Here is a 15,209-nt window from a genome sequence, read left to right as displayed (position 1 = left end):
AAATGCAACTTCTTTCATCAATTAACATCTCCTCTAGCAAATTAAATCCTAAGGTAGCACCAAACAAGCCATTCTTGAAGAGAACTGCAATTTAAACAAGAACTGTAGTTACAAGCAACACACATTCCTCCTTTTTTCCTTCCTAGTGAAATAACTTTATAGCTCCTGCTTGTTCTGGCAACCTGCAAAGGTAACTACTTAATGGCAGGTTAAAAGTGCACGTAGGAAGATTCTTCCACCGTATGTGACTCCCCAGTAAGTCTGCACATGCAGGAACATTTTTTGAGTGTCAAACAAGGTTTGGTGTTTGACACTGAAGTTCATGCTGAGTGTAGATTTGGTTTATATTAAAAAGAAAAGAAAACTCCACACACACCTTTTTAAAATACGAGTCTGTGGGATTATTGATGATTTTCTGGGATATTTTTCTTGAGAGACTGACAGAGTCTCTCAATGCTGTACAGAGCATTTTGGACACTAACAAAAAGCACTAAGTTTCCTTCCTGACCTATCCTTCCAGTGGATGTTACCATAATTCCCATTTTTAAAAGCCCCCAAGTTTGTTCTGTGATTAAACATGGAAGATTGTTTGATGCATTTACAAGTCATTCTGTCTTAATACACACTTTGTATGAGTATAAAACATCACTGAACATTAAGATTGATACTGGGTTTTTTTTAACTTATATTACTTGCCTTAACAACATGTCTTATTGAACCAATCACTGCAGGCTTTAGAGATTTGCATTCATTTTGCTCTTCAGAAGCACCTGCACCCCAAATGTCTGGGAGTTCCAGCTCTCCTTCTTCCAGGGGAATAGAGGGGCCTTCAAAATTTGGTTTCTCATAGAGTATCCAGCTTAAAATAAAAATTTCTCATTTTAACGGTGCTTTGTCATGTGTGATTTGCAAAAATCATGCTTCCATTTAAGAAATCCTTTCATAAAGCAGTATTATTTCCAGATCCTTCCCGCCACCCTGATATAGCTTATTCACCCAACACTGCTGATGCAAGCCATTTCTGGCCTCTAATGATACTTTTAAAAGCAAAGATAAAAACAAAGATGCCTACTGCTGACTTTGTAACTTTGTCAAAAACTCCTCCACCTTTTTAAACTGATGATTTGGGGCAGCAAGACTACTGTCTATGAATACCAGACTTTTGCATGAGATATGAATCAGAACCAATTTGCAGGTCAGAAGATGTTGACACTGCAGACTGCTGTGTCATGTATAAACAGACAAGCTACTGGGATCCTGTGAGCAGCAGCATGGAGTTCCACAGGGGCTCATATAGATATGCCAAAGGAAGATAAGACTGCTCAGAAGACACGCACAACTTTATTTTTAGTGGGAGGTTTTAATATATAAGTAGATAAAACTATATCCATCTGCAAATATAAAACCCTTCCCTGGAGCTCTCAGTTGAAGGGAGGAAATAAAACCAGTCCCCTAGCCCATGCTGGAAAAGAAGATGTGGTTCACACAGATCAAAAGGTTTTTCATTCCAGTTTTCTGAAGCTAAAGAGCAATCGGTGTGCTTCCCTGTACCTCCTACTGCAGCTTGCCTGTCTTTCTCCAGCTTACTATCACTTCTGATATCTGCTATTTGACTTGTGTTACAGCCTGGCCACAACTTAACTTGCCAGGCTATCCACACTAATAACAGTTTTCTATTACAGCTACGAAGAATGTAGGAGAGGAACTTGTTCTGAATTATTCTTAGGCAACCTGGCTTTTGGAGAAAAATTCCCTCCGGACTTATCAGAGAAACAGGCAATTATCCCTACAGCACCACCTCATGCCTTTGGTCATGGAATTAATCTGCATCCAAACCTATGTCAGACCTGGCTCTAAAATCCTTTATTAGCCTTTTATAGTCCAATACAAATACCTTGCAAGAACCCATAATGGGGAGAGGAGTCAAAGGGACGAACAGAATCTGTCATTTCAGTCCATGCTTCTGCCTAGTGAAATATGTTTCACCCCTCCAGATGGCAACACTCACTCAATTTGTCAGCAAAATACGTTTCCCAGCTGAGAACTTCCTATCGCAGAAGTAAGGCACCACATTTCTTGCTCATAGGTATCTATGTCACATTGCCATTTGCAAGGCAGACTTACTGTGAAGTATATGCTCGTTCTGTTTCAGAAAATTCTTGGATAGACCAAGAGCAAAAATTAATCTTACCATCCTCTGACGACTTTAACTAAAATTGTTGGCGACAGAACCCAAGAAGTGCAATCCAGAATATCATGGAAAACTTCAATACCATTTTTCTCATAGTCTGAATCACAGTATATCACCAGCTGTGTTAAAAAAAAATAAACACAAAAAACCAAACACCAACAACATATAATTCTATCTTGCTATGCTTTAAACACAGAGAAGAACAATAAAGATAATAAAATTGATCTTACCTTGCCAGGTCTAGGATTGATTTTACTTTGTCCATTCCTTGAAAGTGTCTAATAGACAGTGGGGAGAGAAAAGTCACACACATACATCAAAAAACAAACAAATAAACAAAAAACAAAAACCCCAGAAAAACAAAAAGCATATTCAATAAAGATGCTCAGCTACAAAAAAAAAAGAGCTAGTGAAGCAAAAATGAGTCTGAATAGTAAAAAGGATCATGATAACACTTCAACTACACCTATTTACTGCTTCAATTCCTTCTTCCTCCTGAAGAGCAATATCTTGCCACAAATGTACAAATTTACACACTGCTCTTTTTAAAGACTCTGAATTATCATCTCACGGAAGCCAACTAACCTCAGACTTGAAATGCTTTAAAATCCTTCTGTTCGGCTTCCTATATATTCCAGGAGTTTCATACCAAGAGATACTTTAAAAAATGGCATTAGTAAAGTACATGCTCTACAATGAGAAAGATATTAAAGTTTAAATGTCTGGAAGCATAAAGCATGAAATAATTTTCAAGGAATATATGAAAAGACTGAGGAGGCATGATGGCATATATGTGTTTGAACTAACTAGCATAATCAATTTTGTGTTGAACACTTTGTAACAAGATACGTTTCTTCAATAAGCACAAGACTCTGCAATAAGACATGGACTAAAAATGTGGAGAATATTTAAATAAAGTGCATTGAGGCATACAAAGTCTAAAATAACACTGAAGTCAGTGGTAAATTATATGACACAGAATATATGGGAAAGTTGTGGTTGCATCACAGCATCTTAGAACAAATAAAGAAAGCGTTGCAATTATGCATTTGGTTTCCTAGCAATGACAGGAGTGTTCACTCTGGGACAGGGTCCTGACCCTCTAAGAACTATTTATACAAACAAAAAAACCCCTCAGATAGATCCTGCCCCAAAGGCTGCAGCCTAAGATAACCAGAGCAACACATGCAAGGAACTGATGGTAACTTATTAGTCTGCAGGCAGTGGTCTCAGGACAGAGCTCTAACCACCCTGATATTTTTGTAGGCATCATCAAGGCACGTTGAAGCATGACCGGTTTTTTAGCCTGTGCTTCAGTTCCAGTTAGAACTTGCTCTGCGTTTTAAGAAATGCCAAAGTCATTGTTTTGGGCTGCCCTTACTCTTTTCCTTCACATCACCCATTAGCCATTGCATCATCATTTTCTTAGTCAGTGGAAGAAGCACAGCAGGTATCCATTAGACAAACATTTTCAATTCCCGTCTAACTTGAGCAAGGCAATTTAGAGTCAAGCAACAGAACTGCAGAGAAGTCCCAGAACCCTTTAGAGCCTAATGGGATTCTCTCAAGAGCCGTCTTAAGTGTGTTCATACCCTCCTTGCCACATCAGGCCTCCACACTCTAAAGAAAACTTGAAACCCACTCGGTAACAACAATTTAAGGAGAAAAAAAAAATCAGTACTAGCCACTGAGCTTTAAACTCAGGTTTTGAAATCCAAGCAGGACCACCCAGAGTAAGAAGGCCTTTTTAAGGGGCAGTGCTAAGTCTATACCACTGCAAACAACACCCCTGATAATTATCCCCACACTAGTTAAAAAAACTCCCCATGAGAGAAAGTTCTACATCCTCAAAACTGCAGGATACCGTGGATGATTTCCTTCCACAAGGTGAAGAAGAAATTATTCATTTCTACTACTCCCCTACTACTTTTAGTAGAACTGTAATAGCAGATAGTCATTATCCTTGGAAAAGTATTTCTTACACTTCTTAAATGGCTGCTTCATTTCCACAAGTGAGAGTAATGTGGCTAGCAAACTTTGGAAAACAGATTTTTTCCCCCACAGTTCCTAGATTTCCTGATTATAGTTTTCCTCTTGGTTAAGTGTAAAGGCCCATATCAATAGAAGCAGCAGATACCACAGGACATCAGTTCAGCATTTTGAAATAACAAATCACCAAAGTCTCACACATTTGGGTAAAGTTACCTTAAAGGGAAAACCTAGGTCTGCCTTTACTTATGATGAATAGATGCTCATAACCAGAAAGAGGGATTGCCCTCCACTATATCAGCATTTTCAATAATCACTGCCATCCAGTTCTTAAAGTACCATTAAAGAATATTTTAGAATATCTATCAAATGCATGGTATTACTTGGAACAAAAAAGGGGGCTAAAAAACCTTTGCCCTGTAAGTCATTTAACAGTGCAATGGCTGAACAACTTGCCTGAAGAGGAGAGAGATTGCTTGAGAGAAGGTGGAAGTTTTCTTAAGTTCACAGAAAGCCTTCTACTAATTTACAGGTACAAATAAAGTTAGCATGAGATTTGTTTCAAAGTAATACAAAATCAAGTATGAAGATATATCCAGACATATATATTCCATAAATATTTCTGTGGAGTCTCAAAATAAGGGCACCAGGAAGAAACATAATCATGTTAACAGATGCCATCTCATTTTCATGCATAGCCAACATCAGATGAAGCTGGTGCCATACCTATGCCAAACTCTAGGTATTTGTAATCTATGTACGTCCCTAAGAGGAGAACTAAACAAAACAATGCATGCACATCATCTACAGAAAATATAAAAGCTGGTTAATGTTCCAGGCAGATTTTAAACAATACAATACTTACATCCACATCTAATAAACCAGTGGGGACATTTGATTCATATCTGCTTGTCCCTAACCAACTGGCAAAACTTTTCTCAGGGTTCCCATAGTTGGGTGTTTGTAAACTTAGTTCTTTTTTTGCATTATCTGCTGCCATGTACTTCTCCACAAAACTTGGAAACTTCATATCTGAAAGAGACTGAATTGCAACATCAAAATTAACAGTCATTCAGCAGGCAGAAAAAATTCACGTGGTTGCATTTCATGAATGATCTTTATTACCTCTGGTTTCTGAGGCATGTCGAACTGCCCAGAAAGATCCTGTTGTAAAGGAGGCATCCCTGAGGAGTCAGCTGTAAAAGCTGTTGCAGTGTTATTTACTGAGGTGATGGAAGAATTAAAAAACTTTTCTTTAGCTGTAGAAGACAGCAAGCTTGAGAAGAGGGAGCTTTTTTCAAGCCGGGACCTCTTAATTTCACCATCTGTACCATCAATGTTCTCTTTTCCATTTACTTCCTGAGTAAAGACAGGTTCCTCCCTATTACTTGATTGCAGGGCTTTGAAAATGATACTTTGCTCTGTAGATGCACGCTTAGGCCTGACTCTGGCTATCGTTTCCAGGCTTTGCATTTTCATTTGTTGGGCCGGTAACAGATCCTGTGTTTTTTCCCTCCTCAGTCCCAAACCAAAAGTAAAGACACTGGGATCAAAGACTTTCTCTAGGTTGTCTTCATGAATGGGAGGCATTGCAAAGTGGGGTGCTGGGGACTTGGGAAGTTTTGACCTCTTCTTTTTCTGGGGTAAACAAACCGAGCTGTCCAAGTTTTTTATCGTTTCAGCAAACTTCTTCATGTCCGTTGGCGAATCGAAAATGCTGTCATCTTCAGCAGATCCACTGCAGGTTTTGCCCGGGCTCTGCTGTGAATTCATGTTGTGCTCCGATACCAATACGCTATCCTGACTGCTGTCATCATACCGCAGTGCTGCAAAGCTCACATCTCCCATTTTTGTCTTTCTTTCTCCATTCTCCATCTCAAATTCTGATCTAGAAACCTGATGAGATGGCGGAGGATATTTATCATCATTACAAAACGATAAAACTTCTGCATTTGGCAGCATCTTTTCTTCATTTCTGTGAAATTCTGAATTTGTGTTATTTCTTTGGTAGGAAGTATCTTGAGCACTTTCACTTCTACTGGGTGAGTGCAAAGACAGTTTAAAAGGCAAATTTTCTTTTTTAGCTGTGGTTAATTCTGGATCGGGTTGCTTCACAGAGACACTACTATCATCAATTTTGCTGCTTTGGTTAAAAAGGGATATTGCAGCTTTTACTTTAAGTTCTGTTGTCTTCCCAACATCCTCATGAGAGGCAGAGCCTTCTTCATTTTTGCCTTTTAATTCTGCAGTGCTTTCTTTCTCTGGTATGCCATTCTCAAATAACTTCTGGCGACTGCTTTGCCTAGTTAACGTTTTATCAGGCTGTTCGCTCTCCTTAGCTTGTTTTCCAAATTTCAGCTTTGCTCTGCCAACAAACGTGCTTGGTACAGTGCTATTTTTTGAAGCAAGGATGTCAGTAGGCCTCTGGCTCTGGTTAGCACATTTATTTTCAAACAAGGAAATTTTGTTGGCAATATTGCTGTTAGTTTTATTAACTGGTTTTTCAAGAGTATCATGCTCACTTTCTAAACTGTCTTGATTCGTAGGTGTTTTAAAATTCAGCTCCACGTTCTTTGGTTTGGCAGGACTACAGGAGGCAAAGTGATACAGAGTTACATCTTTAATCTTGAAAGGACTTGCAACACTTTTCAAAGCAATAAAATGCAGCATTACAATGAAATATTCCACAGTCATATTCAGTTTTAAGTTTTAGTATCTCAAAAGGAATTAAAGTGTAACTATATGAACAACCACAAAAAAATAGACACTAAACAAGGAGAATACATTTCAAACTTGTACCTAGTTCTTTAATCTTCGGTAAAACAAAAAACACACCAGCCTACAGCATCTGCAATTGAGGCAAGAGAACTTAACTACTTATGACTGACAGATATTAAAATTTAATAGTGAATAGGCAGAATAAATTATATGCATACAATTCCCTACAGAGTTTAGGAAACAAATCCCAATTCATTACGGTGATAATGAGTTGGTTAACATTTGAATATACCTCACCAACAAGTTTTGAAAACATCTGCCCAGATTCTTTGCAGTTTTTACACCGTGGAATCAACCTTAAATTGAGTAAAATACCTCTTCTGGCCTCACTAGCACTGGTGGAAAAGGTAGCTGTCACTACTGCTGCACCACCACTTGGCTAAGTGAAAACCGTATGTGAGGACCCTCCCACTTCCTTCAGGTAAAGACAGTTAACAATTTAAACTGTGTAAACTAACTCCACTAATTTTACAAGAATTGAATGAGGAAACAGAGAACCTTCTCGATTAAAGTGGGTAAAGAAGCGTGTACAAGTACGAGTACATAGTAGCCATGCACTGTGGCAGAAGGCTGATGACGTGCAGCTGAGGGTTTTAAGGCTCCTTCCTCCGAATAATCACATCCAGGAAAAATAATTTGTCCCTGTCACTTGCTACTGCAGAAACAGTACAAACAGCTGTGAAGATGCCTTCCACACATGCCTTCCAAATTTATCAGACAGGTAACAAGAAACATACAAGATAACAAGAGCTACGAGGATGATCAAGGGACTTGAACATCTCTCATACGAAGAAAGATGGAGAGAACTGGGGCTGCTGAGTCTTGAAAAGGCTGAGAGGGACCTTATTAATGTATATGAATACCTGAGGAGTGGGGGTCAAGAGGAAGATGCCAGTCTCTTCACAGTGGTGGCCAGTAGTAGGACAAGGAATAATGGGTTTGAGTTGGAACGCAGGAAGTTCCACCTCAACATGAGGAGAAACTTCTTAACTGTGAGGGTGACAGAGCACTGGCACAGGCTGCCCAGAGAGGTTGTGGAGTCTCCTTCCCTGGAGATTTTCAAAACCCACCTGGATGCGTTCCTGTGTGGCTGCCCTAGGGGATCCTTCTTTGGCATGGGAGTTGGACTAGATCTCTAGAGGTCCCTTTCAACACCTAACATTATGTGATTCTATGATCAAGGAGCCCATCATCACCTCAAATCAAAGGCACAACTGTTCTCTGGAGAGGAATCTGGAGACACTCAGCAGTGGGAAACAGGCAGAAACTGCCCTACATGAAAACTCACAGTGGTGGGAGACAAAGGAAATTAGCTTGCAGCAACTGTCTCCAGGGCCTCAAATGCTCTGTCCATCAATGGATGATTTTGGCATTTAAGTGCCTTCTTTTTTACCTACACAAGCTGTGCTCACTGAGCTCTTTAGCCCAAGAAAGAAGTGTGAGGTATAAGTGAGTTAACAAGAAAAACCTCAAAACTGACATCAGTCCTTTCTCCTCTTCCTCAAGAGATCCATTCCAAGTAACAAAGTGAACCCTACCAAAGCAAGACTCCATTGTACAACCTTCTTCTCTTGGCAAAAGAATGAGAAACAAACTTACTGAAATAACTGAAGGAACCCAAAATCCTCTAAGAATCTATACAGAAAGCAACTGTTCAAAATGACTGTGTCTTGTCAGCTTTTCCACAGCACTCACTGTCACTACCAGCCTGCTCACACTGGTTCACAACTGGAAGACTCTTTTAAAGAACATGTGATCAGCAAAATACAAAAGAGTAAACCTAAATAAGACTGGCCATACTTTTAGATAGGAGCTAACCAAAAGACACTTGAAAAAGTCTAAAAACAGAAAAGTGTTATACCTGAAAGGAGGAAGACAGGAAGGGAACTATCACACAGAATAAAATCAAACATATTCAGACACTACTTATTTGCGGTATGTCTTCTTCCTGAGCTATTCAAAGGTTAAGTATTCTATAACTTTTCTTTTTGGAAAATGAATAAGTTGTAAAGGACCTCTGAAGGTTACCTAGCCCAACTCCCTGCTCAACACAGAGACAGCTTCAAAGTTAGATGAAGCTGCTGAACACTTTGGCTGACCAAGTTCTGAGTATCTCCAAGGGTGGAGGTTTTGCAGGCTTACTAGGGAAGCATTGCAGTAGTTCACCCACTGTCACTGCGAATTATTTTTGCCTTACATCTACTTTAAAACTTAATTATTACAACTTGCAACCATGGGCACTGTCACTTCCCTGCACACCTCAGGGATGAATCCGGCTCTGCCTTCTCTAGAATACCTCTCTATAAGTAGCAAGAGATGACTGAGGTCTACCCACATCCTTCTCTCAGCTGAATAAATCAAGGTGCTTCAGCTTCTCCTCATACACAGTAAGTTCCAGTGCCACCACCTTTTTAACGGCTCACTAGCAGACTCATTCCAGTTTGTAATCGTCGATCTTGTACCAAGAGAAGGGAGTTGGAAGAGGAAGAGGGGTACAATTCGATACATTGCCCCATATGCAGCCTCATGAGCATCAAGTATCTTCTCCTTTGACTTGCTGGCTATGCTCCTGCTGACATAGCCCAGCACAAGTTTAGCCTTCATCTGCTACAAGGATGCGCTACTGACACATGTGGTCCTGTTCACCAGGACCCCTCATGTCCTTTTCTTACCAGAAAAAGGTACTTGCCCTCAACTTGTATTTTCAAGAGCTATTGCCAACAGCTTCATCATCCTAACAGACTCATTTCCGTACCATCCTTTTGTCAGCCTGTCATTTGCACTACTATACGCATTTCAACACAATGACACATATCTTCCTAATAAAATCCATCTCTCCCTGTAGGCCTTGACACAAGCAAGTTTAATGGTTAACACCGATAGTTATCAGCCACACCTAAAACCTGTTTTAAATGAACAGCTAACACCTCAAAGGTATAGTTTCAAGCCTTGCAAATCCACGCAGAAACAACCACTTCAGCACTTTGCATTCTGTATTCTGCAGTACTTGTGGAAAGCAGCAGCAGAACAGCTGAGACCCAAGAGCAACAGAAAGCTCAGCCCTGGAGCTCCATCCACTGCAGCCGGCCTCCTCCAGACAATCTTCTCATTACACCTTCCTCCACCCTAACAAATACTGATTTTAAATACAGCCAAAAGATGTGCTTTATTTAGAACTGAGTTTCTAAAAGGAGGAGATGCTGTTTGAGTACCTTTAAGCCTCCCTTCTACTATGGGGGAGAAGCACTGAAAGATGTATTCCCTTAACACCTTCTGACAACCAGCCCAGTGTGGCTGATTCCTACCACCCACTGCCGATCTGCAATGCCAGGAGCAAGCAGGCACAAGAGAAATACTGATGTCCTCCTCTGCGGTTACACCTTGCAGCTAACCTGTGGAAGCAAGCAGTTAAGCCTCTCCCAATATAGTCATAAATGGAAGGTGAGTCACATACTTGAAACATATTATCCAAACGACCATGTCAAGTGCATAACTGATGCCAAAACAACGTTTATGCCAAAACATCAGATGGAGGTGAACAGAGAAAAATGGCAGGTTAACAGAGCAGAATAATTCAAGGAGTGGGCATAAATGAAGAGGCCAACTACAAAATGATGTGTGAACATCAAATATGACAATTGAAGACAAGTTTTCCACTAAGCACATCAAAGTAACTACTGCCCGAGGTCTTATTTTGCCGATTAAGATATACCATCAACCTCAGTTTAGCCTCAAACCTGATAGATTTGCCTTTTGAAAGCCAGAAGCAAAGTATCCTGTGACTTCCAAGTTGCCCGGTACACAGACATAAAAGCAGCAAAGACAGAAAATGTTATCATTACTTGCAGGAAGCCACCAGAAGTGGCTACTTTTAAAATTGTTTCTAAGAAATCTGACTCCAAGAATTGCCACAGTATCATTCGTAAGAGACATTATGCATTTTTAAGTGAAAATTACTTTGACTATACAAAATCCATCTCATAGGAAGCATACAAATCTATGAGTAAATGAGTATTTTTAACTTGAAAGGTATTCATGTGAAGTATCTAACAACCACTGTCTAACCTTTGAAAATGGAAGTTATCTGTTCTCTAGCTCAAAGCGGTAGCAAGAGAACAAAACCACACCTCCTTTCCCATTTTACAGCAGCTTAATCCACAATCAGGTTTATAGGCCATGTGTTCCGACTACAAATTACACCAGGTAATCTGACCATATTAATTTGTCTGGCTGAAGTAACTGTGTGGCAGCATGCAATGACAGCTATCAGATGCATCAGGAACCCGGCATGTAACACAGCGGTCCCCACCCCAGGCTAAAGTTCCCATACCAGCAGATTAGGCCAAACACCATGTGCCACACACTCCATAAAATCAGGTCAAATAGAACGGGCTGCTTATTTATTAAATCTGTAAGAAAGGACCCTTATCTACTATTTTACAAGTGCAGAAGAAGATAATGCACTGTATAGCACGCCAAGGAGATACCCAGAAAAACTGAAATCCAGCTACAAAAGCTTTTAACACTTCACCATCACTAATGACAGTGACACAAAAAGGGAAAAAAAAGCTACCTTTCCTTTGAAGTTGTGAAAATGCAAAACTTCAGAGTTTAAGATTTGTGATCTACACTGCCAGAAGGCAAAGCGTCACCGTGTACTAAAATACCTCAGTTTAACTCTCAGCACTAGGTGGTCTTAATTCAGTTAGAAATTAACAAATCAGATGTAGAGTACTGCAAATCCTGCAAAGGAAATTGTTCCTAATGCTCCTATGCTTCTCAGACGTGGGAAGCATAATTGCAAACGTACGTGCTTCTTAAGCCATAATGTTAAACTTTCACATTCTTCTAACACAACTCAATGACAATTTGAATAGTTGGTGTACCTTGGTTGGAACTATAGGATTCAGTGTACTCTGACACCTATAAATGAATGTACCAGAATGAGGAAAGCATAGCACATAGCCATGACAATCAAACAACAGGAATGTTGAACGTAATAAAATGATTCACTATAAAAAATAACGTAACAGAATCCAGGAAATCAATCGCTGGACTCATCTCGTGGTTACAGTGAGAGTTTATGAATACACCCTCTTCTTCACAATCCTAAGCAAAGCACTGATTTTACCTTTGTCTGACAGCTGACAATTTTTTCAAGTGGAAAACCAAATCCTGAAAACTAATACGTGCATAATTCTGCAAATGTCTGATGTTATTCACATGCACAAAAAAATTACACAATTCATCCTGCACATGCTTACAAAAGCAGCTATACGTACCCAAATTTCTGTAGTGTGATTTATCACGTCATTTGAAGGATGAAGCCCTACATTGCACCCTATGTTTCCTCTTAAAATAGCACAATTTACATTCTTTCAAACAATTTGAACACATTCCTCATTCAAAGATTTTCACACATAAAAACTTCAACCACATCCTCAGCTGGTTACAGACAGCAAAACTACATTAAGGTCAATGATAGAAGGGCTAATCTGAGCAACAATGATGATGATGACAGAGCAACTTTTATGTAGGTAAAATTACTCCATATAATGGAATTGACATATAAAGAAATTACCTACCAATAAAAAAATGGAAAAAAATAATCATTTTTCTAACACATGTAAACTACAGAGCTTGCTATGTTGTAACTATAATTATAATAAAAAACTCTGCTCTGTTCTTAATTGAAAATAATCTAGATAGATAATAGATACATAGTTAGTGTTCCTACAGTATCCTAAAGACAGATACAAGCAAAATTACAGCCACAAGGATAAGATAAACTAGTTTATGTTACTTACAGGCTAATCTTGGTTGTGACTGTTCTGGAAGCATCCAAACTCTTCAGCTTCAAGCTGTCTAAATCAGAATTGGTCTGTCTCTCAGCTGACACACACAGGTCTCCATTTTTAATCCCATCAGAACGCAAGAAAGCTCTTCCATCCAAACCATTACCAGGCTTTACTGCCTTGGTCTCACTTCTGCCTTCAGGAAACACCAAGGCAGGGTCTTCTGTCTTAGAGACCAAAGAAACTTTGGGAGACTCCAAACCGTCTTCCCCAAAAGCCACAGGTATAGCTCCCTTTTCCACGGAAGTTCTTTTTGTCATTGGGTTACTCTCTGGTGATGCTAAAGGTTGCCTTTTTGAGGAATAATCTTTTACCTGACCCTTCAAACCAGTAGGGGAAATGGGGACAGCGTCTGACTGATTCTTTTTATATGATCTTCTCCTTGCTGGGGTTGTGTTTGAGATTTGCTGCTTGCCTTTGTCAGCCTCACTTTTAGATGCCCCTTTGTGAGCAGATCCAACTTTTAGGTCCTGATTATTTCCTGGGGAAGAGGAATTCCTTTCAGGAGTCTGTTGAGGAGACTTTGCTTTTCTTTCTGAGTTTATTATCTTGTCTGAAAACACCTCAGAAGAGACATCATCCTCAAAAACAGATTCTTCTCTTGCAGTAGTTTCAGTCTGGTTTCTCTCTCCATTTGGAATGTCACCGAACGACTGAGATTTTCTCCTCTTTCCAGATCTTTTATTAGCAGATTTTTTATCCATTGTGTCCGAGTCACTACAATATTCTTCTGATGTAACCGTCACAGGGTCATTAAAAAGTTCGTCTGTTTTTCTGAGATAGATATCAACTGTTAACACTCTAGCAGAATGTGTGTGCTCACTCGCTGCAGACTCCAACTCGTATGGCAGATCCTTCGGTTTTGCATGCCCAGGCTCCTCAGACACCCACGTGTTCACAAGCTGCTTGTGGCTTAAGATACTCTTTTCTAAGTCTTCGCTAGACAAATTTCTCAAGCTTTTTATGAAATCTGGAGTTGTGGAATTATCTATATCTGTGATGGATTCTTTCTCCAGCTGCAAGACTTCCACATTCAGGCTACTCTCAAAGAAAGAGTTTTTAATTGTTTCACTGCTGCCGCTCCAATCTGCTGACCACTCACTGTCAGAAGAGACTCCTCTGCTACTCCATTCTGAAATGGTATCACGGTACAGCGGCCCTACTTCCCCACTGAAATTATATTCCTGCGTCTCAGAAAGAGCACTTACGTTTCTCACTTGCTTCTGCACTTGAGGAGCTTCGTGCACTTCCTTTATGTGCCTACAGTATACTGGCTGCGGTCTGTGTGGAGAAACTGACCTCTCTCCTTTCCGATGTGAAGCGTGTTCTAGTGAACTTTTGACGTTCTTCCTTTTCCCTGTACCGAACAAATTTCCAAGTCTTTCCAGAACTGGCTTCTTTTTATTCTCTTCTCTGGAAGAATCTGGAAATTGTGAGGTGGACTACAAAAACAAACAAACAAACATGCAAACATTTGGTTAATGTAGAAATTGTTTCTGTAACACATTTGTTTGTATCAGTATCATCTATAAATTAAAAGGACATGGCCAATAGGCAAAAACCAGCTTACTGAACAATACCAGCTCTCATAAAAAAGAGTAAGAAAAACAAAATGCTCAAAAAACCATTAGAATCTCGAGATCCTTCTGTACGTTTTTGGCTATGTTTGTCTACAAGTAGGCCCATCTTGCCTTACAGTTATATGTCCCAGACCTCAAGCTTTTGCCAAATTAGTTAACATCACCCAAAATAGTACAGGAAAGCATCCTGGTGTCTGCAAGACAGGGGACAAGATACTTGGTCAAAATTTTCCTTACAGAAACAAGAGCATGGCGCTTATCTTTCTTCTTCATACTGGCCGAGTTAGTTTTGACACTTGTGCTGGTAGATGATATTCAGAAGTCCTAAGCTGTATTACAATTCATACATTTCTCATTAACACACGCTTGGCTTGTGTTTTGGGCTAGAAAACCCAGAACTATAAAAGCCACTGCATCACTGAGTGAGCATTACCGGATCAAACGCTGCCGTGGATTACTGTCGGTGAAGTTTTCCCTTACAACTTCTAATTAACATGGTAAACAGGAAACACGCAACAGCCTTGCCGACCATACACGCATATTTGCATTTTAATATATTCGCGCTTTTTACATGCCGGCACGATGAATACTTGTTTTGAGATGCCTGTTTCAAAACACCGCGAATTATTTCCCTGCTCCGCCGGAGCAGACCTCCCCAAAGCCGGCGGGTCCCTCTCGGCAGTTTCGGCGCGTTCGAAACTTGGAGATTTAAGGTTTGGTTTTTGCTTCAGACCCGAAGGGTCTCCTCCACCGCCGCGGCGGGGTCCGTGCGCCCCCCTCTCCGGCCACCTCCACCTCGGGGAGGGCTACGGATTC

The 15,209-nt window shown here is 40.1% G+C and overlaps 1 protein-coding gene across 1 annotated transcript in view; it reads right to left on the bottom strand.

Annotated features, from left to right (window-relative positions):
• Positions 1-14,249, bottom strand: part of AIM1 (absent in melanoma 1) — a 43,782-nt gene extending 29,533 nt beyond the window's left edge. The window contains exons 1-6 of the mRNA XM_009879386.1: positions 12,766-14,249; positions 5,306-6,767; positions 5,046-5,222; positions 2,422-2,469; positions 2,192-2,310; positions 697-859 (exon numbers count right to left, since the gene is read on the bottom strand). Coding sequence (XP_009877688.1) covers positions 697-859; positions 2,192-2,310; positions 2,422-2,469; positions 5,046-5,222; positions 5,306-6,767; positions 12,766-13,517 — 2,721 coding nt within the window. The 5' untranslated portion in view covers positions 13,518-14,249. The remainder of the gene's footprint in view (positions 1-696; positions 860-2,191; positions 2,311-2,421; positions 2,470-5,045; positions 5,223-5,305; positions 6,768-12,765) is intronic.
• Positions 14,250-15,209: the final 960 nt, after the last annotated feature.

This window comes from Apaloderma vittatum, unplaced genomic scaffold, assembly GCF_000703405.1.
Source record: "Apaloderma vittatum isolate BGI_N311 unplaced genomic scaffold, ASM70340v1 scaffold14202, whole genome shotgun sequence".
Classification (NCBI taxonomy): Eukaryota; Metazoa; Chordata; class Aves; order Trogoniformes; family Trogonidae; genus Apaloderma; species Apaloderma vittatum.
Note: the sequence above shows the minus strand (reverse complement) of the source record. Positions and strands in the feature narration are given on the sequence as shown.